Source organism: Chenopodium quinoa, unplaced genomic scaffold (genome assembly GCF_001683475.1).
Source record: "Chenopodium quinoa cultivar QQ74 unplaced genomic scaffold, ASM168347v1, whole genome shotgun sequence".
NCBI classification, from domain to species: domain Eukaryota; kingdom Viridiplantae; phylum Streptophyta; class Magnoliopsida; order Caryophyllales; family Amaranthaceae; genus Chenopodium; species Chenopodium quinoa.
Genome location: NW_018745000.1, coordinates 3447024 through 3472462, shown reverse-complemented (window position 1 = coordinate 3472462; position 25439 = coordinate 3447024). Strand labels below are relative to the sequence as shown.

At 34.7% G+C, this 25439-nt stretch overlaps 2 protein-coding genes across 3 annotated transcripts; both read left to right on the top strand.

Moving 5' to 3' along the window:
- Nucleotides 1–8403: 8403 nt before the first annotated feature.
- LOC110707504 lies at nt 8404–14180 on the top strand. 2 transcript variants are annotated; one of them, XM_021885519.1, is made up of 6 exons: nt 8404–8673; nt 11367–11744; nt 11848–11974; nt 12121–12405; nt 12864–12965; nt 13511–14180. In XM_021885519.1, the coding sequence occupies exons 2-6, from the start codon at nt 11449–11451 to the stop codon at nt 13925–13927; spliced, it is 1227 nt and encodes a 408-aa protein (XP_021741211.1). In that variant the 5' UTR covers nt 8404–8673; nt 11367–11448; the 3' UTR covers nt 13928–14180. The 2 variants fall into 2 exon arrangements, with proteins under 2 accessions (XP_021741211.1, XP_021741210.1); XM_021885518.1 differs by having other exon boundaries at nt 11356–11744.
- LOC110707492 lies at nt 10004–10882 on the top strand. The gene has a single exon (XM_021885501.1). It carries the CDS (start codon nt 10004–10006, stop codon nt 10880–10882), a length of 879 nt encoding a protein of 292 aa, XP_021741193.1.
- Nucleotides 14181–25439: the final 11259 nt, after the last annotated feature.

The window sequence follows — 25439 nt, the reverse complement described above, 5'->3', positions numbered from 1 at the left end:
TTAATTACGGTTTTCTTTATTTTATAAGTTTAAGTGTTGCAAAACAGATTAAGTAATTTTTTTACATATAAAACGAAAGAATTTAATATCAAGATTCTCATAATTACCAAAATCTTGATATTTACCTTTATAATCCTTGAATTATATTTTATTTATTTTTTTATTTACAAATTAACCCCTTTATTTTCCTATAAATACCACCTTAATTTTCTCATTTTAACACACCAAAATTTCCTACAAATTCTCTCTCTAAAAATTCTCTCTAAAAAATTCCCCTCTAATATTTTGCTTTAGTTAAAATCTCTCTAATTTACCTTTATTTTTAAATTCTTAGCTTATTAAAAGTATTATATAACTAAGTTGTTACTTAAATTTAAGTATTGTTATTATCTTCAATTCCTATAAAACAAAAAACAAAAATATTCCAAGTTCAATTATTGTTGTTATTTTCATCTTTGTTAAAAAATTAGTTTAATTGTTTAAGTGTTTCTATTCTATATTAAAACCAAAAAAAAAAAAATTATTTCTTAAGATTTAGTTTTATTTTTCAAGTTTATTCTATAATTGAAAAAAAAAGTTCATTAGCTTTATTTTGCACTAATTTCTTTTAATATCTCAAAAAAAAATATCACTTAGTCTCTTTTATTGCATTTTAATTAAGGATTTATCATCTTTTCATTCTTGATAAACAAAAGAGGTTATCCAAAAAATTGCTACATCTAGCTCAAGGTATTATCTTTATTCCTTTCTTAATTTCCTTAATTATTATTATTATTATGCTAACTAATGTGTTTGTTTTCATGTGATGATACCAATAGGGGTAATGACGATGTTAGGTGCTAAATTAGCCCTAAATTTTTTATTACTCCAAATTAGAAAGCCAAACCTATTGGTGAGGCAATAGGTTACAAAGAGGGGAGTTAATTGCATTTTGCATAGCATCTCTTTCTAATGCATTTTAAATATGAAAGATTATTACATCCATGTGTTTGTCTAAGATATATTTTTTAAAAAATAATTTCCTTCTTAAAGTGAGCTTAAACACCTAAGGAATTAAGAGTTTATGTAAAGGATGTTCAAGAGTGAAGAGTTACTTACCACGTCCCAAAGATGGCCTATGAAATAACCCTTGCGCCCAAAAGAAGTTCTATTTATTTAGCTCAAATGATACAACTTTTCAAGAGCTTTCCAACAGTATCTCACAATTAATTTTTCGATTTTTCTATGGTTTATAGTGATTTTTTTAGTGTAAGCTATCAAAGAGATGAAAAAGGCACGTTTTTTTTTTCTCTTAATTGCTTTCTTAAATTGTATTAATTTATTTCCAAAAAACTACTGGTGTCATGGAACCTATATTACACTATATTATGTTTTATTTTTTATTTTTTTATGTAACTTTAATTATCAAGAGTTTTACATGCTTTAATTTTATTTAGAGATGATTTTAGAAATAAGAGTTTAACAAGCTTTAATTCTAAATGTTTTTTTAAGAAATCTTAATCTTATTTTAAAGATGACTTTAGAAATAAGAATTTTTGACAAACTCTGAATCTAAAAGATGTTTAAAAAATCTTTAATTTTAATTTAAAGATGATTTTCAAAATAAGTGATGTCTTAAGGACTTTAATTTCATTTTAAGAAGACTTTAGAAATAAAAGTTTTAACAAACTCTATTTTCTTTTATAATTTTGTGAACCTTCTTATTTCAAATCCTTTTGTAACACAAGAATGAATCATAACTTTGCTTGTTTATTTCTAATAATTAATGATATTTAATATAAGGTTATGGCCTCATTCCCAAACATGAGGTTAAGATTAATTATTTAGTTGTATAAGGTTGGGACAATTATCAATCTCCATAAAAATAAGCTTATATCCTATTATAATTACCCGATGGATTAATTTACAATCGGATATGATTAAATAGTTTATTATTCCCTTTAATTTGGAAGTAAGGCCTTGACAGGTGTCGTGTTTTACTTGGTCAATTCCATTAAGTCTAAACACATAACCCTTAAAACCTTACCAAAATTACCCCAACGGGGCGTTTGGATGATTGTGGGAATGGGAGTTTGGGGATTCAAGGTTGGAATGGGATTGAGAATTAATTGATGGGAATACATGAAAATATGTCAATACCTTGTTTGGATAATGGGTGGGAATATGTAAGGAATAAATAACAATTTTACAAAAATACCCTTACTAAGATTATTATTTCATTCTTTTCATTAATGGCAAAAATGTCATTTTTCCCCTATTCCCATTCCCATCCTAGGTAATAAAATGGTGGGAATTCACCCATAAATATTCCCATTCCCAAACCCCTTTTTATTCCCATTCCCACCAAACAAACAAGGCTTATTTTTTCAATTGAGATTAAAATTCCCAATCCCACCCTCAATTCCCACTTTCCAAACACCCCCTGTGTGTTTTTAAACCCAAAGTGAGATTATACAATTTTCACTCCAAAAACTAACTTTTCCCACTAAAAAAGTCGTCAATTGGGATGCATTTGTTGAATTATCTTCTTCAAAAGGCATTTTTGGTGATCACTAATCGGGGTGATTTTCCTCAACCAAAGTGGTTCAATTTACTTTTATGAGTGAATCCGTCAAAGATTAATAATATCCCACTTACAAAAAGTGACGTTTATGTCAACTACCCAAATTAGAAAACCCAATGGAAATGGCTATTTAAAACATGGCATATGCCTGAACTACAAAGGTTTTGATCCGTGAGTGAATTCAAAATCTCACTGATCGGTACGTAGTGAAATTTTGGTGCTCAAACCTACCTAATATGAATTATTATATCATTTTTTTGTAATTAACATGTCTTAAAACTTGATTTTTAACAACGCAATAGTAAGAGCCCATTCTTTAGAACGGAAGGGAAGACGAGTTCCAGACGTTCGATTCTCTTAACCTAAACCCCGAACACTGTGCCTTATTTATCTTTATTGAGTTAACTATTGATTTTTTTGTAAGTTTTATTTCTTAAAATTGACTGTTTTAAAATCCTTCCATATTCGGATAAAAATAAGGTGGCGACTCTAAGTTCTATTTATAAGTCTTATTAGACACTTAAGTGGAACCTTTATAGACTAATATTTTTCCACTAAAAACCAGGTACCACAGAGTTAATATTTGCAACCAAGTCAATCATATACCCATTAAACATGGATATAGGGCGTGGCATAGCAAGTTGAAAAACGGTAAAGTTCCTAACTCTCCAAATGTGCCAAATGGTCACCCAGAAAAATGTTTTCCAATTGGTACGAAGAGAAAGGTTATAGTTTATCCAACCTTCCCATATAATATTAAAGAAAGTATGGTAGTTAAAGTTATTATCCATTTTATTACCTCCAAAAAATCTTGACCACAAGACTTTAGAATTAATACAATCTCTAAACAAATGCATATGACTTTCATCATCTAAATTACACCTAGTGCAAATAGAATTAAAGTCACAAATATTTCTAGCTAGAACCGTAGCTACGGGGAGAATTTGGTCGGCAATGTTCCACACAAGCATCTTGTACTTATAAGGGATTTGGAGGTGCCAAATAAGTTTCCACTTGATCGAAGGAAAAGAGAGATGACTATTAAAGTTACTAGCAAGTTGATAAGCACTACAGATTGAAATCGACCATTTATCTCCTTACCTCAACAAATAGTGTCCTCTAAATCAACCACCATCAGGAGGGGAATATTTTCAATTAAAGTACATAAATACTCCGGTATAATATGCTTAATCCTATTAGTATTTCATTGGTCATTAGAGATAATGTTATTAACAGCCCAATGGGCAATGGAATCCGGAATAAGGGTATCGATAAGAAGATAAACATGTTTTTCCCCCACCCAGCAGTGATGCCATAAACAAACATCTCTACTATTCTCAATCCTCTAAGAACTTCCTCTCAACAAGAGTTTTATACCTTTCATAATATCTTTCCAAAGGGGGGAGTCGCTAGGGTTAGCATTGGAGAAGCAGTTTAAAAAGGTGGATCACTTGAAATACCCAGCTTTAAGAATTCTAACTCAATGTTTATCCGGATTATGAATAATCTTCCAAGCTACTTTAGCCATAAAAGCCAAGTTCCATAACCTAAGATTTCGCATTCCAAGGCCCCCCAAACCCAAGGGAAGAAAAAATTTCTCCCAACTAGTTCTCGGTAATTAATGAGATCTATCAACCTTATTTCATAAGAATCTCCTACAACTTTTCTCAAGATTATTGACAACAGAAATAGGAAGAAGGGTGGTTTGCATGGAATATAAGGGAAAAGAGTTGAGGACCGACTTGATTAAAGTACATCTCCCGGCCATATTAAGAAGCTTAGCTTGCCACCCTTTTATCCTATTTTTAGTCTTAAATAAGAGTTCATAGTACTCGGGTTTCCTAAGTCTATTAGGACTAATTTCGACACCCAAATATTTCCAAAGGAAGGAGCTCCCTTAATATTAGAGGCATCTAGGATGGCTAATTTAAGGGACATACTCACTTTTTGGGGAAAATAACCTTACACTTAGCTTGACTAATGTAAAGGCCGAACTTAGATAAAAAATCAAGGAGGGTATCCTTGATTACCTCAACATTGTCAACGTAATTTTTAGCAAAGAGAAACACATCACCGACATAAAAAAAAGATGGGAAATGCTAATATCGTCACCAATTTTAATAGGCTTTTAATTACCATTTCCAACTTGATTTTTAACCATTAGGGAAAGTCTTTCAATGCATAAAACAAAAATGTAAGAAACAACTGTATCATTGTGATTAATGGAAAACGGAGGGAGTAGTTTATTAAACTCCTTAAATTACATTCAATTTCAACTCTAGTTTTGGAGAAAGAAGAAGAAGAAAAAAAAAGGGAGTAAACATAGCTTCTCTTGAAAGCTAGTGCTAAAAGCCTAGAACCCAATTTCTCAAAGAAGATAAAAAGCAAAGCTCTCCAAGTAATCAGAAATTTTGCTTGGTATGGAGTGTTATCCAGTAAAAAAAATTCATCCAATCAAAATTTTTAAACTTCACTCCCATTTCTACGCTCAATTCTTCGTAAAGCTGACTAATTGCAGTTATTTGCTTATGTTTAGTTTTTAAAGATATTTTTAACTTTCGTTTTTTTTTCTTTTTGCTATCAATCATTTGTTATTATTCATGTTTAATTTTGTGTATGAACAATGTTTATAAATTAATTGCTAATTGGTGATTTCATGCCGAAATTATTTTTTAAGAAAATAAACCCTAACCCCATTTTTAATTTGTTGGTTGATTATTCGATGAAATGACAGTAACAATTAATCTTATTTTTTAACAATTTCAGTTCAAGATAAAGTAATTTGTGTTCTTCTTTGTTAATTATATAAAGGTTTATTTTTAAATTACCACCCAAAAATGTAACCATTTTCGAACTAACCATCCGTTTAATTTTTTATTTTAAATTACCACCCCTTAAATTAAATAAATGCTCAGATTACTACCCATTTCAAAAATCCGGTAGATTTTCCGTCTGTAGGCCCCACCTAACACTTATTTAAACCATTTTGATTTATTTTTTCCCTGATTTTTCTCTTTAAAAACGCTCTATATACTTTATTTCACATTTCCATCTCCAAATTCAACCAAATTTCAAAGAGAAAAAATGTGAATTGAAGTTAGGAGAGCTTTTTTAAAGAGAAAAAACGGGAAAAAGTCAGTAAAAAGGGTCAAATAAGTGATAGGTGGGGCCCACAAACGAAAAATCCACCAGATTTTGGAAATGAGTGGTAATCTAAACATTTATTTAATTTAACAGGTGGTAATTTAAAATAAAAAATTTAATGGGTGGTTAGTTCAAAAATGGTTACATTTTTGGGTGATAATTTAAAAATTCCTTACATAAATGGTACTCGTATTAATATTATGAGGTAGATTTGCTTTTTTTTTTTTATCCTTAATTCGTTATGTTAATTTGCTAATTTATTTGGAATTTACTTTTCTCCAAAATTTGGATTTGGATTACAGATTTATAGAATCATTGTTCTGAATTATTGGGATTTAATTGCTTCTCATTTTATGCAAGGTTTGTATTAATGGGGTCTGAACATAACTTAACTTGCAAATTCAGTGATTTATTTTGCTGCTTGAATATGGATGATAAGGAAACAAGTTGTATTGATCGAATATCCGAAGTACTTGAATTCATTTTTCATCATATGTTATCTTATCTTTCAACAAAACAGGCTGCTCAAATGGGTGTTGTATCCAAGAGATAGCAATGTTGTAACACCCCGTCTAGAACATAAGGCATGACGTTAGCGGAAAAAAACGTCGAGACGGAAATGTCACTCTAAAGGTTACCCAAAAGAAATAAAGACAATGATTAAAATATCTGAGACAAATAAAGTAAAGTGTAAGAAATCCCATATAAACAATAAACACTTCCAATGAGGGAAAACAATCCTCAAATCTGAAAATCCCAAAAGAGAATGTCTAAAGACAACTAAAGCAAGTCTATAACACTGCTAAGAAATAATGTAAATGCTCTGCTCTCAGCCCAGACTCAACAGGAACTACTCTTCACCTGCAAATAACATTAAGGTTCCACAATCAGTGGGGAGTAACTAGCAGTTCTCCCAGTACTTGTAGAAATACAAAGCTAAGTACAGAAAAGCTTAGACACCAGCACAAAACTTAACAACATGTAGGAACAACAACTAAATTAATAATTACCAGTTAAACTCGTGGAAAAGATAAAACATGGAGTCATGATTATAATACAGATCAAGCATGTGAATAGAACAACGTAAAAAAAAAATATTACCACAAGAATTCGGAATAAATATAGCAACTCCAAACAAATGGTAACTCATACAAACGATAATTAACCCTTATAAAGTTTCCCTTCCCAAATCAATAGTATCTTTAAAATAAATAAATTTTAATTTTTTTTGAAAATAAGATTTATTGTGAGGCAAGCATATAAAATATGAACGCCGGTGAAATCCGCAGCCCACCATCAAAGGTTTGTCAGGGCGAACCTACAGACGATTCCGCAGCCGTCTGCGTCTGAGAATGGCCAAACTCCCAGTTTTCCTACTCGAATTCCGCAGCCCGAGTAGTTCCGGACGACAACAATTAACCTAGAAAATTACACCTCGAATTCCGCAGCCCAAGATGTGGGCATGTTCCAATCATTGAATTCCGCAGCCCAATGGTTGTCTTACACTCACAAAAATATATGAAATTTATAAACATACTTCTTAAAAATCATTTAAAACACATTTAGGGATCATCAACCCCAATTTAAAGTACCGCAGGTCTTTACTTCTAAGACCAAAATTCAATAAAAATCCTTCAAAAGAGTTTAACTTCAAAATTCTTCAAAATATAAAATAACCCATATATCATACTAAGATGTCACTCTTATTGTTAGAATTTGGGTACGAAGCTAATTATAACAAAATATCACAATACATTCGGACACAACCCTTGGCGAAGCGGTGCTAAAAACAGTGTTATTCTACTTTAAAGCACAACGACGTCGACAACTTATTTGACACTTTAAAACCATGTTTTTTAAAAAACTCTATAAACACTCATAATTTAAATTAACATTAATCCTTGGTCACAATTTCCATCATTATACCGACTCATTAAAATATGTAGTAAGTTATCCAACACTATACAACAAAATAAAATATAGAATCATATAAATACAATAAAAATTAATTACTCATAATGTAATTTTAACACTACAATCAATCAACTAAACATGAAAGATTTCCTTAATATATTGAACTACCAGCCTTCGGCCACCATCAAGCATGACAACTGTTAAAATATTTAGCTCAATTATAACCACCTATGATTACACCACTAGCTAAACATGAAATTAATCAATCTAAGCATGAAACACTTAGCCAAAGGATCATAATAAATTGTACAAACTTGCAACAGTAACAATAATACATCATGGAGCAAATTAGTTTAGCCTTAGGTGAATAAAATAGAGCATGATTAACAATAAACTAGTTTAAGATAAACAATGTATGCTTTGGGAATCTAAACATGTAAACAAGGCTACAAAAATCCACTTGAAATTGACTAGTAGCTCACTCACAAACCAACAAGAATGGCAACATACATTCATACCGAAGTTCATACATAATTCATGCTCAACCGAAGGAACTAACAACAGGATCTCAACCCAACACTACAAAAATTAGGCTTTTTAGCTATGGAAATATAGCGACAATTTTGATTCCGTTTCTAATATAGAGACGGATTATAAAAATCCGTCACTAAATAAAGTCAGCGACGGAAATATTTTATCCGCCGATAACTTTAGCGACAGATTAAAATATTCCGTTGCTAAGCAGCGACAGAAAAATGTAATCCGTCCCTTAGTTTATTTTTTTTGTTTTAAAAAAATTTGGAGAATAGGTAATCTAGAGGTTTCTTAAAAAAAAGTCAGCAACTTTTATTTCTTGAAAATTTCGAGTATTCGCGCTGAACATTTCATTAACCCGCCTTAAAATTTTTCCCCTCTTTTCTCTGTAAACCCCAAAAACAAAGTTCTCACTCCACTTTGCTAACTCCTCTTTTCTCTTGACGGTGACGGCGAAGGTGAAGACGATGGTGAAGACGGCCAACGACAACTCCTAAGGACCTGTCGAACAGTCCAAGGTATGTAGATCTATCAATTGATTTTAGGGTTTTATTAATTTATAAATGGTATTTTGGTTTAACATGTTATTGTTTGGGAATTTGGCATTTGAGTTGAAATTATCGCCATTGATGAGTTTTATTTGAGTTATTGGAGTTGAAACTTTTGCATGTGCTTTTTGAATTTTTATGGCATGTGCTTTATTTGAGTTCTTGGTTGAATTACAATTGATTATACAGAGATATGAAGATCTACTACTTAAGTGTGTATATTTATATTGTTAATTACAATTTGGTTGAATTTTGTTTGTCTTACTGCTTACTTAGCTTATCCCCTTTTTTCCTTTTTTTTTTTTTGGAATTTTGAGCTCGTTGTATTGCTCAGGGATATGGAAACTAGATATAATCAGATATTAATTCTTTCTTATGATATTCTAGAAATTGGGTAAGTTGTTACGAATATCAGCAAAACTTGACAGGAAGGGAGTACTTCATTAGGTCCCTTAAATCCAGCTTGAAATGAGTAGTTGGCAATTTGGATTGTAGTTGATTATATATATTAATTAGTGCACACATACTGTCATAGTTTGAAATTAGGTGAGGATTGATAAGTTTAATAACACATTTACGTACTCTTGAATAGTTCACTGAATAAGTTCAAGAAGGGTGCCAACATTTACTCTTTTCCATTGAAGTTAAATATAATTATATGTCTTTAGTGAATTAGTGCTATAAATTTATCTTTGTTACATAACTGTGAGCTAAATGATAAATCTATCAATTTAAGATAATTGCTAGCTACTTTCAAATCAGATTATAAGGCTATTAATTTTAAATATTTATAATTATTGGTCTATGTGTTGATTTTTAGTGGGGATATAGTGAAATTTGTGGTATTGCTAAAGATGCCCCCCTTGTTTATCTTAATTTGAGTTGGTGACTGAAGTATGCTTTCTAATCTTGTATGTAGGTTGTTTGTTGGGCTCATCATTGTTTATAACTTAGTTTAATATACATATATTATTGTTGGTTTTTATATGAAGTATTTGATTCAACTAGCTATAGGATTAAAGTTGACTTAAGTTTTAAATTTAGCTAAAGTCAAATTTGTTACATGTAAAAGTAGTTTAATTTTTTCCCTTATTTAATTAAAATATAATTAAATGAAGATATGTATTATGTGTACTTCGTTTGTTGAGTAAGTGCTGCTTATGAAGTGTGCACACCATCTTTTTATTTGTTTGTTTTTTCTGGTTTTTGTTTAGAATAATTTGGGTAGTGTTTATTAATACTAAAATTATATTTAAGGTTCCGAATACATAGTGAGCTTATCGGAAGGATGCAAAGGGCAATGGTAGATCGTCAATGGATGTATGAAAGGGTTAATGGAAAATTTTTTAGTTCAACCTATGCAAAAAAAGTCGACGAATTTATTGAATTTGCTAGTACGCAAGACAATGTCATGATTGATGGACTATTAAAATGTCCATGTGCAAAATGTCGTAATGTTCCATATTTGAATCCGGATGATGTAAAGTTCCATCTCTACCAAAATGGGTTTCGACCTAATTACCACAAATGGACTTTTCATGGAGAAGATGACTTTGACAATAAAAGTCCAGAATGTGGTTACACTTCAATCGGTGATACATCAAACCCATATAAAAGCATGGTTTTAGATGCATTCGAATCTAATTACCATTTGGAATATGCATTAGAAGGATCATCTGATAGGGAAGAACCAAATCCCGAGTTCAAGAAGTTCTTTGACATGCTCAAAGCTGATGAGAAGCCTTTATATGATGGCTGTAAGTTGTCTTTGTTGTCCGTTGCTGCGAGGATAACTAATTTGAAATGCGAGTACAACATGCCACATAAAGCCATTGATTGTGTCGCTTCATTGATCAAGGATATCTGTCCAGAAATTAATAACATGACAGATTCTTTTTATAAGACCCGAAAATTACTTGATGGGCTAGAGCTACCTCACCATAAGATAGATGTATGTCCTAATGGGTGTATGTTGTTTTGGAAGGAGAATAGTGATCTTGAAAAATGTCGTGTTTGTAAAGTAAATCGCTACAAGACATCAAGATCAAAAGTAAAAAAAAGTCCTAGAAAAGTGTTATACTACCTGCCCATTGCTCCGAGGTTACAAAGGTTATATGCAACAAAGTCTACAGCGGAAAAGTGTTATATCAAGTGTATTTTGCACCAAACCCAACTGTGAAAAAAGAGAGGAATCCATGGCTACATGTCTTTTATGTCAAACCTCGAGGTACCATTGATGCCCCATTAGATGAGTTGGCATTTCAAGAAATGGACAATCAAAATCCTCCATCACTTTCGGAAATAGTCCAAGATGAGGTTGATGAGGCTGAGCAAGAAGGAGAAGGAGAAGAGGAAAGAGAAGAAGAGGAGGAGGAGGAGGAGGAGGAAGAGGAAGAAGAAATAGAAGAAGAAGAAGAAGAGTATACTGATGGTGAAGATGACGATGATGAAGATGCTGAAATTTAAGCCAGCCAACTCCAAACCTAAAAATTAAACTAAATATTTTGGTGTACTTGCTGATGTGTTTATTTATTTAAAATTATGTGGATTGATATCTAGTTTTATTTATTATTATTCATATTACTTTTACTGTCTATTTGTAATTTTAATTAGTTGTTATTATGAATGTTTATTTATATATCTAACATGCAGATGTCGTATAGACGTAGAGGTGGCCTGAATGGGAGAGGTGCGATCATTCGATCTCCAGGCTATCGAAATAGTCCTCACATTACCAGTGAAGCGATGATTCATGAGATACCTTCTAAAGCTGCACCTCATATAACTCCAAGTACCCTGCCCCACACAACACTGAGTACACCAAATCAAATGCCTAACATTCAAGCTGCTCCACAAACACCTGTGACCAATGTAGCAGCAACAATTTCACACCAAGATGAGGTGCCTAATTCTACAACTGAAGCAACAGTTCACCAGGAGCCCCAAACAACCCAAGTTGATTCAATGCCTAATACAAGTGTATCTGATGAGACTGGTAACCCTGAAAAAATTGATTCAGTCCTGCATCCTAATGGTTTATGGTGAGTAGCATTAACTGTAAACAGAAAAAAATCTATAGCTTGATTTTTTAAATTTTTTTTTATTATGCATATGTGATTATATTGATAATTCCAACTTTAATAGGTTTGCCCATCGTGAGGTGACTGATATTGTTTCCGAGACATCATATAAGGCGTACTTTAAGGGACCATATTGCAATTGGGCTATGACTCCATTAGAAGCTCGACGGAGATGGTGGAATGCTTTCAAGGTTTGTCTTTTGTAAGATTGATGTTTTAGGTTATATTTGTTTAGTGTATCAGATAGTAGTTGCAAACTTGCTGAAGTAGTTTTGATTGTCATTTAATATAGACAAATTAATAGCCTTTTTGCTTGATCTTTTATATTTAACCTCAGCAAGAGTTCTCATGGGACCCATCAATAGCTAAGGAAGTTAAGAAGGGTTGGAAATCAAAATGTAGTAGGCGTATTAGTGATATGGTGTCGAAGGTTTGCACGGATCCTAAGTATAATGCTGACTGGTGCCCTCCTACCATAAGGGAGGAGATGATTCAAATTAGAAAAAGAAAGGAATTCCAAGAAAAATCAAAGCAATGCTCAAAAAACCGAATGGGCAATGGAACCCAAAAAATTCACCATCGACAAGGGTCTATATCTACTGAAGAAGAGCGGCTGAAATTGGTAATGACTTCTAAACACCTGAAATTTCAATATATTGTTAAAATATGATACAATCCTAAACTTGTGAAAGCACGAGCTTGATAGTAATGGTTGTCCATAGTGAACATATTTCTGTAGAAATTCATGTAATAAACCTGAGGTTGCTTTATTATATTATTCCTACAAGTTTACGTATTCTGACATATAATGACCCACTAATACTTTCTCTTGTTTTTCTTGTTTAGTAGTCACTTCCATTTCTTCCTTGCAAGGTGAATTTCACATGATGTCTTAGTGGATTGATTATAAATTATAGAATACATTGTTCCTTATTTGATGTTAGTGTATATATTAAGTCTTTCCCATTTTTTGACCAAGCCACTCAAAAATAACCTCTAGTGTTGATTTAGATATGTATCACTGATTGTATGTCTCCTTAGTTTATATGCAGTTCTAATGTTAGTGTATTTTATGAATAGGAAAAAAAATTGGGACGAAAACCAACAGCTGCTGAACTTTACTTCGAGTGCCATGCAGATAGTGGTGGTCGATTTGTTAATTCTAATGCAGAAACAGTGTGGGTGAGTATTCTTACTTGATATATGTTAGCTATTGAGAAACAAGCTATTGTATTCTTTGTTTGTTGTATTGTTTATTTAAGAATCAAGCTATGTTTGATGGGTTGTGTACTCAGAGAACCAAGTCTGATGGATATTGTCTAATCTTTGCATTATTGTTTATAAATTATATGTAACTTACAATAGCTGTTGGTTGATGATTGGTATTTGAATTTCTTGGAATGATGGACATTGAAACGGGTCAAAATTGGAAATAGGTTGTAAATTACAGGATGTACAAATTAAAACGACGTAATTACCTAAATTTAAATTTAGGCTGTCCATATTTAGGGGAAGTGCTGCCAAAATTTTTAGTCAATATTTAACTTAATAATCTTATTTTCACCTCATATTTACTATATTGGAAATTAGTGTGCCTTTTCATTGCTTGTGAATTTAAAATATGTGCATATTTGCAATCATGTTTAGTCTTTGCTTGCACAGAAGTGAAATTTTAAATCTGCTCATATTTGCAATAATGTTAAGTACTTGTAACCTTTTTTTTTCAGAATAACTATAATAGTAAAAAAGCTGCAAATCTTGAATGTGAGACCGAGAATCATAAAACTGAAGATGAGTTGTTCCTTGAGGCTGCTGGTGGGTGGAATGACAAGGGAATATTATTTGGTTTGGGAGCTGCTGCTGACTCATATTATGAGAAACCAGTAACCAAAGAGAAGAGGGCAAAGAAATCAAGAAGAGAGTATGCAATGGAGCTGGAAAACAAATTTATTGATCTCGTTACGGAGAATGTGGAACAACAGAAAGAGCTTGATGCAACAAAAGAGAGCCTCGTCGAAACCCAAAAAAGTCTTGCCGAAACTCAAAACACTGTGAAGGCCCTTGAACAACAAGTGCAAATGCTTCTCCAATCTAAGAAAATCTCAAACTCTGCAACATCTACATCCTCTCCTACTGATGCATGATCATCAAGTGCAAATAACAAGGATCCTTTTTATATATTGCATGTAAAGTCTCTAATTATTACAATTGACATGCTTCTAATATAGGTCTTAGTCTCATGGTAGCATATTTTGGACCAAGTATATAGCATTGGGTATTAACTAAGTCTAAAAGGCTGCTTTTGTATATTTTGCTACTAACTCTAGCTTACATGTTCCCTTGTAAGTTACACTGTGAACTTTGCCCTTATGATTTAATGTATTAAATTTGTCTTTCTTTTCTTTCAAAAAATAAAATAAAAATAAATTTGTCTTTCTTTTTTAATATCATGTGACAAAAAAAAAAAAAAAAAAAACTGATATTTAATGGAAAAATACAAACAATATTGCTTATTAAAATTTTAATCCATTATTACACTTAGCGACGAATAATTTTATTTCCGTCTCAACACTAGCGACAAATTTACAACAGAATTGACAAATCCGTCGCTGCCATCAGCAACGGATTTAAAACTTCCGTTGCTGATTCCAGCGACGGATTTATCAATTATCAATTATCAATTTACAACAGAATTGACAAATCCGTCGCTGGAATTATCAATTCCGTTGCTGATTCCAGCGACGGATTTGACAAATCCGTTGCTGATTCCAGCGACAGAGCAAGTTATATCCGTTTCTAAGTCTTTGCAACGGATTCTACAACGGAAAATAAATTGTCGCTAAAACAGCTACGGATTACTTGTTTTCCGTTTCTAAGTCCATTTAGCGACAACATATTTACCAACAAACTGATTCCGTTGCTATATCTGTTGCTAGCTAAATTTGGCGACGGATTTTCTGAAACTAGCGACGGATTCCTCTTGTCGCTAAAAGGCTTGATTTTTGTAGTGCAATTTCTTTTGTAATTAAACATGATCAAACAACTATATATATATAGACATGATAAACAAGAAAATACATGATCTACAACTGGTATATCTCACGCAAAAATACACTATCAAACAGAGTATAAGTTTTTATCGAAACCGCAAACGAAAACCCAAATAACTAATCCTAGACGCATCTAATCTTATCTTAACCCAACCATGATTTCTAGAGTAATGGAATAATGCTAGTTACCTCGATAAACTTCCGATAACACACACGAAACTAGAAGAACTCAAAAAGAACTAGTCCTCTTGATGACCTTGAATACCTATATAAAACAAGATTGAAATAAGAAGACGTATGTATAACAAACCATACAAGAGGGGGGCGAAAAAGGGAAGGGTTTAACCCATTAAAGTTATTATTTTCACAGCCAAATTAAGAGGGAAAAATAAGATGATCCTTGCAATAATAAAACCCAGCAACAATCTCACAAAAATTGAGGAAGAAGGAGATGTATTATGGAGGTGAGAGATGGAAGAGTGCAAATACTTTTGTGAATAATTCCCACGGTAAATGGGAAAATAAACTGATGAGTTTTTGCTTAATAAGGGCAGCAAATATGATGGGTGTAGATACCCATTTGTGTCTCCCAAAACCAAACCCAGTGATAAGTACCTTTCACGTCGAATCATAATCGAATGAAGTGAAATTGTGGAAAGTCTAGTGTTGCGGATAGTTTTAACTTCTTTTCTTTTCTCTCTGTTTTTGAAAACCTATTTTAAGAAAACAGTCAATCCAGTTCGGTTGGTCCATGATATGGGTCTAATAGTAGTGTAGTTGGATGGGGTTTGAAAAGAGCTTTCCAACGATATATTATAAGCCCAATTCCGATGAATATTGAGAAAGTTATGGCAGATTACTGAACTAGGCCCGGTTTGAGCCTTATATGCGGCCCAATGATCTAGAGGAGGGCCTAATATGGATTTATCATTCCTAATGCAATTAGGAATGGTTTTAGTCTTCTAGATTCTTCTAGAAGGTTCTTTTCATTCCTAATTCAATTAGCATTGATATTTTGACTTTTGTTGACTTTTCAGAGTTTTAATTAAAATCAAAGAACATTTTTGAGGGAAAATACAATTTTATCCTCCTGTACGGCAATTTCTATTTGATTTTAAGAAAACGCGTGAATTTCTGAGTCAGCGCCAAACGCCAGCTGTAGCGCCTGACGCTATGCTTGGCGCCTGGCGCTAGCCTTAGCGTCTGGCGCCAAGGTCAGCGTTTGGCACCAACTTGGCCTTTTGCGTTAGATTGTAACCTGCATATCCATCCATGAACGAGAGAAGTGTCATGCTAGGGTTTGTTATGATGCCTTTTATTTTCTTTCTAATATTTATTCATGTTAGTATCATGTTAGGGCTATGTATTTGATTTTTATTGCTTAGTGACATACTAGGGTTTGTTATTAATCTTATTAATATCATTCCTAGGATCTTGCTATTATTATGCTTTAACATGATTATGATTATTTTTATGATTATTATGATTATTATTATGATTATTATTTTTATGATGATGATTATTATTATGTTGCTTGATATTTATTGTTATTTCTTGATCACACCTTTTTATGCATGTTTAAAGGGAATTAGTACTTGTAAACACGTTTAATAAGATAATTAATAATCTTGTTTAGGATTAATTTGATTATAATTCAAGTGATCGCCAATAATAGTTTTGTTTGTGCATTAATATTCAACCAACATAGATAAACAGGTTTAGGTTAATCCTATTGATTGTATGTTAGTCAGAAAGCGCACATGAGTACGATCAGAATAAAGTGGAGGACTATTATTAGGGCAGGTTCAATCTCTTTTAGGTTGGATTTGTACCTTCATCCCCGAAATACCAGTCATGGTTCAAGACCTATTGGAGTTGACGATCTCTTGGATCGTTAAGGGGTGTAACCTTCACCCTGTGAACGGTTTACAAGTTCCTAAAAAACTTGTTGGCGACCCTTTTGCTCTATCTTCTTTCCCTTTGGACGCCACCGTATTTTAGTGTATGATCACAGTGGGGTTCAAGTTAGGGGATTAATTCTTGAAATATTACCGACAATTTTTGGCGACTCCACTGGGGAGGATTTTTATTTTAATTCCTGAATTTGTTTCGGCAATGATTTAGAATGAGTGGATGAGACTCGAAACGTTCTAAGTTTTTCATATGCGTAATTTTGATTAACATTATTGTCATATGCATAAAAAAGATCTGATTGGAAAGACCATCCGTAATGAGTTAAAACATAGGATTTTATACGTAGGAAATTTGAGAAATAATTTTCACAACTAGGACCGAAATAACACTGCGCGAAAATTGGAAAATTTTATCGAGCACAGAAAGCTACTGAGTCATGTAGGAATTAGCGTCAGTGAACAGAATATTAGCGCCAGACTTTTAACTGTAGCGCCAGACGACAGTTCTGTCGCCAGGCGCTACAGCTAAAATCCGGCGCCAATCTCTGTTTGCTGGCGCCAAATTCTTCCAATACCGAGCCACAAATATGCGTTCTAATTTCGACTAGTTTTTCATATTGTTTGCTCGATCCTACTTCCTGATTGATATGTGTTCTACATATGGACATAACCCCCTGGGAATTCATGCTCCATCTACCTGATTGAACGCTCTGAGCAACAAAGGGTACATCCGAGAATGTTTAATTCACCAAACCATGGAAGCGAGTTTTTCTAAACTCGCGGTGTCCCATCCACTCGCGCCAACCCTTCACGGCTAGGCTTTCGCGCGGCGCATCTGGACAATTAACCATGGACCCTTTATTGATTAAACCATATCCCGAACTTTAGAGAACTAGAGTCATGGTTAGGTTGCAAACTCATTGCATCATATTGTGCCTACTTGACTAATTGTGCATTATTTGTTGTGCATATACTATGTTTTCTTAACCGTTTGTTTGACTTGTGTTGAGATTAAATAAATTAATGACTTAAAGAACTTTTCCTAATTAATTAATTAATTAATTAATTTGAATAAATAAAGTCTAATATTTTAATCAGAATTGACCTAGTACGACTTTAGGCATACCCCTGTTCATTAATAACACCGAAAACAGTCTCAGATTGAAGCTCCAGTATTGGCCCCAAAATCTGAATTGTAGCGCCACTCGGTGGAGTGCGACGCCTGGCGACAACTTTGTCGTCTGGCGCTACACTACAAAGAGAGGCGCCAGTCCTGTCGTTTTGACGACAGTTCGGATTATTGATCGAGTCATCATCTAGTGTCTAATTAACCAGTTTGCTAATTAATTCGGTTAATTTTCGCTGTCAATAACACTTGGTTGAGTCATTAATTGAGTTTAGGCACTAAGTCCCATGGTCTTACACAAGAGTCCAAACATGTCACTTACACTCAACGCACACACCAATACACACACTTTGACCATGTCTAAGAGAGTCTTGTATGTGCGTTTTTTCCGTCATTTTTTTTAGGGGGGTAAGTCGGATATTAATACTCCAATATAAAAACTATACTTATTCCCTAAAAAAATACATACATTATTTTTTCCTAAAATATATGCACCCATTTTTATTTTTTTTAATTTTTTCCTCTTTAAAAACCATAAAGTCAAGTCGATTCGAGTCAAGTAATTAAAACGCAAATTGGTTTAAATTACAGCGCGTGGTCAAGAAAGGAAGGACGGTTAATCAAAGACAACCTTTTCGTACAAGTCCAACTTTTCGACAAACCCATAGCTCGTAAGAGGAAAGCTAGGACAATAATGGCAACACAAGAAGAAGTCAATGAGCTTAGGAACCAACTGGTTACCGTGACTGAGGCACTAAAGCTCCTCACACTTAAGATCGATGATCCTGTGAAGCAACAACAGATGGACCTCATGCAAGAGAGTCTAAGCAAGCTATCTAGCGACTACAAGTTTCAAGGGATTACTTCACAAGGGGTCTCGGTGGACAAAGATCTTCTTCCTCAGAAGTTCAATGCCAACGACATCTCGAAATTCAAACCGATAACCCTTATTTTCATTTAAGAGCCTTCGAGACAATAATGAGTATTAAGGGTATCGATAAGAAGGTGTTTCCCTCTCTGTTCTCACTATCCCTCGAGACTGTTTGCTAACAATGGTTCTTTTCTCTCGAGAAAGAAAAGACCTCCACCTGGGAGTCCATAGAAAACGCTTTCGTTGATAGATACAAGTGCAACATTCAAGTTGAGACTGATCATAGGGAGCTTGAAATCCTCAAGCAGAAAGAAAACGAAGTCTTCACCTCCTTCTTTAATAAATGGAGAGAAACCTCAGCTAAGATGATCGAGGTGCCAAGTGAAAAAGAGTCTGTAAGGTTGTTCATCAAAAACCTTCAAGAAAAGTATTCCAAGCATCTCAAGTATCAAAACAATCTCCATACCTTCAAGGTTGTCTATGACATTGGAATCAATATTGAAGACGACCTGGCTAAGTTGAAAGCTGCCAACAATAACTCCAACAGTGGTTGGAAAGGCAAGAAGAACGACAATCCTTCTTCTTCCAAAACCACCCACTCAAACAACGTTAGCAATTTTAACCTAGGTGAAGTCCTTGCTATGAACAATTAAGGACAAAAGAAACCATATAGGAGGAACTTTACTCCTATTGGCATGAGTTATGATACCGCATTTGATCGATTAAATGCAAAAGGTCTTATAACTCCTATTGGACCATTTGGTGAAGTCCTTGTTATGATATCGCATTTGCTACGTGAAACTCTCAAGGCTATAAAGGAACTTCAAAAGAAATATGACGAGGTTCCACTCCCGAAAGATGAACCCATGAGAGAATTCACACCCATGAGAACGACTTATGAGGTAAAGCGTTTTCCTATACAAGTCACCGAAAAACCCAAGAAGAGTAATAGACTCTACACTCCAATTGGGATCCCATATAAACAAATGTTCGAAATGCTCTCCGAGAGTGGCGAGATCAAACCTCTCGAACCGAGACCATATGAATCATTGGAAAGGACAGATAGATATTATTGTCAGTATCATCAATCAGGGTGTCACACTATCGAAAACTGTTTTAAATTCAAGGATTTAATTCAGAAAATGATTGATGAAAAGAAACTAGTCCAAGTACCACAAGAAGACGATGCAAATATTAATGGAGTTTGGGACAGTGATGAAGAAGACGTTTACTTAAAAGACATAGTAGGATCTCCACCTTTTGTGTCATACGCCATGGATAACTTTTGGGCTGAAGAAGACTCATCGATAGACGTCCTCACAAGATCTGGGAGAGTGCAACCTCCCATTTCAACACAACCCATGCCAACCACACAACAAGTTCCCATACCTATCATTGAAGACAATGATATCGTCAAGTAGTTTAAGAAAACAAAAGTTGAAATGAACGTATGGAAACTTCTGGCGACATCTCCAGAACATAGGTTGGATGTAATGAATGCCTTGGACAAAATAGGGATAGATTCTGACACCACTCTTGAGGGGTTGGATAAGTTCCTCACGAGTGATCTTCCTAGTCCAATCTTTTTGATCACCTTTTCTGACAAGGATTTACCTCCAGACGGTGACAAACATTACAAGGCATTAAACCTCACGGTAGTCTGCAAGAGAATGAACGTCCCTATGACTCTTGTAGACAATGGATCGGCCATCAAAGTCTGTCCACTTAGAACTGCGAGGATGCTAGGCATAAGGGATGAAGATTTAACTTCGTCTACATAAGGAATAAAGGCCTACGACAACACTCGTCGTCAAGCTCTTGGTAAAATTACCATGAATGTAACGGTGGTAGCAATAGAACATGCTACTACTTTCCAAGTAGTAGACATTAAAGCTTCGTTCAATCTACTGTTGGGACGCCCTTGGCTTCATGACCTAAAGGTCGTCCCCTCATCTCTCCACCAACAAGTAAAAGCTATAGTTGGGGGAATTCCTATCACCATCGATGCTTCATCTATGAGAATCAAGTCCATAGAAAATCCAATAATTAATGTGGAGCACGACGAGGATGATGAAGATTTATGGGGCTTTAACGAAGAGGTCTCCTTAATCCAAGAGGATGAAAGGACCCTTCTTTTCCATGACACCTATTCCAACATGATTGTAAATGCTATTGTAAAGAAACAAGGACATTTTCCTGGGATAACCCTAGGAAAGAAGAAGGGAATAGAAAAGTCGCTGGAATCACCTGGCCTCCTTAAGTTAGACACTTTCGGACTTGGTTTCGAACCGACTCGGAAAGATCTCAAGCGAGCCCAGGAAAAATCAAAGGCACGTATCGACGCTCGTAGTCAAAAGAAGGCAATCCCAATGGATCAGTATCCTCTCACACTTAATGGTCTATTTTTAAAAGAAGGAGAGGACTATCCATGCCATGAATTTCCCCAGCCATTTGTTGTAAATGGCATAAGACAAACGGGATTTGAGATTTTCTTGGATTGTTATTTCACAGATGAAATCCCAACTCCTGTCCATAAGGAGAAAGAACCCCCATGCTTTAACTTTAACATCATGGGATTATTATTTGGGCGAGAAAAGAATGAGCCAACTTATAAAGAGGATAACTCCTCACTCATTCAAACAGCCCTACAAAGCGAAAGCTTCGATCCCTCGAAGCTAATCAATCCAGTCGAAGGATCACTACAAGGGTGGCACAAGACTATCAAGGTGACTACTCCAAGTGGAAGGAAGATATCCATCACGACAGGGCAAGGACCAATGTTTGAAGAGTCATCTGAGTCAGAGTCTGAGTCAGAGTCTCTCCCTATAGAGTCATCTAGGTCTTTAGTAGTAGCACCTCCCCCCTCCATCTCTTCTCCTAGAATAGTTAGTGATCAAGTCCCTGAGGACATATCACTCTTTGATGTAATGATCTCAGAGTACAATAATATTTCTTCTTCTCCTTATTTCTTGTGTTCTTCTCAAACCAAGATGACGAGCATTGCTTAACTAACAATGAAAAAGACAAAGAACTTATTAAAGCAATGGAAACAGTACTCGAAAAGAAAACACTAGTAATTGAAGAAACTAAGACGGTTGATATCTCAAATGATTCAACCAATAAAAGAGAAGTTAAAATCTGACTAACACTTAACTAACAAGAAAGAACCGATTTAATTAACTTACTTAAAGAATTTATCAATGTATTTGCTTGTTCATACGAAGATATGCCAGGCATTAATAGAGAAATAGATCAACACACTATACCACTAATTCCAGGAATGAAACATGTAAAACAAAAATTACGTCGAATGAAACCCGATGTAGCACTTAAAATAAAAGAAGAGGTCCAAAAACAAATAACTGCAGGTTTCATCAAGGTATCCAAATACCCTGAATGGGTCGCCAACGTCGTCCCAGTTCCGAAAAAAGATGGAAGGGTAAGAATGTGTGTCGACTATCGAGATCTAAATAAGGCAAGTCCAAAGGACGACTTCCCTTTACCACACATCGATATTCTAGTAGATAACACGGCAAATCACGCACTTCTCTCGTTCATGGATGGATATGCAGGTTACAATCAGATTCTCATGGAAGAAGAAGACATGGAGAAAACAACCTTCATAACACCATGGGGCACTTACTGCTACACGGTAATGCCATTCGGGTTGAAAAACGCGGGTGCTACTTACCAACGCGCAGCAACTGCCTTACTCCATGACATGATACATAAAGAAGTCGAAGTATATAACAACGACATGATTGTGAAATCAAAAGACCGCGTAGGCCATCAAGTAACCTTAAGGAAATTTTTTGAAAGGATAAGAAAATATAATATGAGGTTGAACCCATCTAAGTGTGTTTTTGAAGTCACCTCAGGCAAGCTTTTGGGTTATGTCATAAGCTCTAGAGGAATAGAGATAGACCCAACCAAGATTAAAGCAATCATGTCAATGCCACCGCCAAAAACCAAGAAACAGATTCGAGGATTTATTGGTCGGTTGCAATACATAAGTAGGTTCATATCAAAATTGACGACGATATGTGAACCAATCTTTAAGAAGCTTAAGAAGAATGTACCAGCAATGTGGGATGACGAGTGTCAAAATGCCTTTGAAAAGATCAAATCCTATCTCGCAAATCCTCCCGTATACCAAAGAGACAATGGGAGCTATGCTAGCACAAGAAGTAGAAGGCAAAGAAAACGCAATCTACTATCTAAGCAAGAAAATGCTCGAATATGAAGCACGTTACATACCACTTGAGAAGTCATGCCTCGCCTTGGTGTGGGCCACAACCAAGCTAAGACATTATATGCTAGTGCATACCGTCTTCGTAGTATCCCGATTAGGTCCACTCAAGTATCTATTCGAGAAATCTACACTCAATGGACGCATATCAAGATGGATAGTTAATTTAGCCCAGTTTGATGTAAGGTTTATGCTGCAAAAAGCTATCAAAGGATCTGTGGTGTCAGACTTTCTAGCAGACTTTCCAATAGAAGACTCGATGCCAATACAAGACAATGAATTTCCAGATGAAGACTTAATGGTTACTGAAGATGATACTTGGACCTTGTACTTCGATGGAGCCTCAAACCAAAAGGGATGTGGCGTTGGAGTATTACTAGTATCACCTAAAGAAGAGCATGTCCCAATCTTCATAAAGCTTGACTTCGACGTTACCAACAATGCTGCTTAATATGAAGCATGCGTGGTAGGCTTTGAAATAGCTTTGGCATTGGTGAACAAAATGCAGTCAAGGTAGGATCGTCCCTTTCCCTTGATGAACAAAATGCATTCATGATTTTACTTGAAGAGTATGTGGATGTGTTGGCATGGTCCTATGCTGATATGCCTAGTGTCGATCGTGATATTGCTAAACATCGTATACCACGCTACCCTGATAGCAAGCCAAAGCAACAAAAGCTTCATAAAATGAAACTAGAAGTTATTTTCAAAGTTAAAGAAGAAATTCAAAGCAGCTTGATGCCAACTTAATAAAACCAATCAAGCATCCGCAATGGCTGGCGAATGTGGTGGTAGTGCCCAAAAAAAAAGAAAGGGTCAAAGTATGCATTGATTTTATGGATTTAAATTCAGCATCACCAAAAGACTATTTTTCATTGCTCCACATTGATGTTCTGGTTGATAACAATGCCGGACACGCCATGTTCTCATTCATGGACATATTCTCAAGATACAATCAGATACTCATGTCGGAAGAGGACATGTTGAAAACTTCTTTTATTACCCCTTGGGGAACCTTTTGTTATAGAGCAATCCCCTTCTAATTAAAGAATACTAGGGCCACCTATCAATGGGCTGCAACAACGATTTTGCATGATCTCATCCATGATATTGTGGAGGTCTATGTTGATGACATGATTGTTAAAAGTCATGATCGTGAGACGCACATTGACGCCTTAAAATCATTCTTTGACATAATTAGAAAATATAATCTGAGACTGAATCCTCAAAAATGTGTATTTGGAGTAACTTAGGAAAACTTCTGGGTTTCTTTGTGAGTCAAGACAGAATTAAAGTCAACACTGACAAGATAAAGGCCATACAAGAGCTCCCTCCACCAAGAACGGAAAAGGAGATTCGAGGATTTCTTGGTAGTTACAAATATATTAGTAGGTTCATATCACAATTGACAACCCGGTGTAAACCTATATTCAAGTTACCTAAGAAAAATGTTCCTACAAAATAGAATGACGAATGTTAGGCTTCATTCGATTTAATGAAAGAATACCTCTCCAATCCTCCAGTTTTAATGCCACCAAAGACGAGCATCCCTTGATATTATGTCTTACTATCACGGAAATGGCCTTGGGAGCCCTTTTGGCTAATACCAAGAGGGTAAAAGGAAGGAAATAGCTATCTTCTACCACAGCAAAAAGTTCCTTAAGTTTGAAACTAGATACACCCCTTTGGAAAGAGCTTGCATTGCCCTTATTTACGCAATGAAGAAGCTTCGACATTATCTGCAAGCACATATTACTTATCTAGTTTCGAGGTTAGATCCAATAAAGTACATTTTTGAGAATCCAATCTTGAGTAAAAGAGTAGCAAGATGGCATGGAATATTGTCAGAATTTGACATTTAGTGTGTGATTCAAAAGTCTGTCAAAGGGAGGGCTATATCTGAAGCTTTGGCTGATGGACCTATACCAGGTGATGAATTTGATGATGATTTTCCAGATGAACATATTTTCTGTCTTAGTACGTCACAATGGAAGATGTATTTTGACGGAGCCTCTAATAGGAGGGGCAATGGCGCGGTAATTTTATTAATTGATCCTTACAAAGTACATATTCCCTTCGTTGTGAAGCTTAGTTTCCAATCGATGAATAAGACGACTGAGTTTGAAGCTTGCATTTATGGAATCAAAGCAACATTAGCAGCCGGTGCAAAAAATCACACGGTATACGATGATTCTTATCTCATAATCTCCTAGACTATTGGAGCTTGGAAAGTTCGGGATGAAAGGTTGCAAATGTACACAGAGTATCTTCAACAATTTATCCCATTCTTTGAAGAAATAGAGTTCAAACATCTCCCTCGCGAGCAAAACAGCTTCACCGATGCTTTGGCAAATATTGTAGTAAATTTTACTAGGGACGATGATGTAAAGGTACAGCCGGTGACGATTGTAGAAAAAGAAAGTCTAGTGGTTAATTTTGAACCAATA

Excerpts from the sequence above, each read along its gene's own strand:
- LOC110707492 (XM_021885501.1), top strand. The coding sequence starts at position 10,004 with ATGGTAGATCGTCAATGGATGTATGAAAGGGTTAATGGAAAATTTTTT.
- LOC110707504 (XM_021885518.1), top strand. The coding sequence starts at position 11,356 with ATGTCGTATAGACGTAGAGGTGGCCTGAATGGGAGAGGTGCGATCATT. Across the intron at positions 12,406-12,863 it reads AAGAAGAGCGGCTGAAATTG|GAAAAAAAATTGGGACGAAA; the intron begins GTAATGACTTCT and ends TTTTATGAATAG. Across the intron at positions 12,966-13,510 it reads CTAATGCAGAAACAGTGTGG|AATAACTATAATAGTAAAAA; the intron begins GTGAGTATTCTT and ends TTTTTTTTTCAG.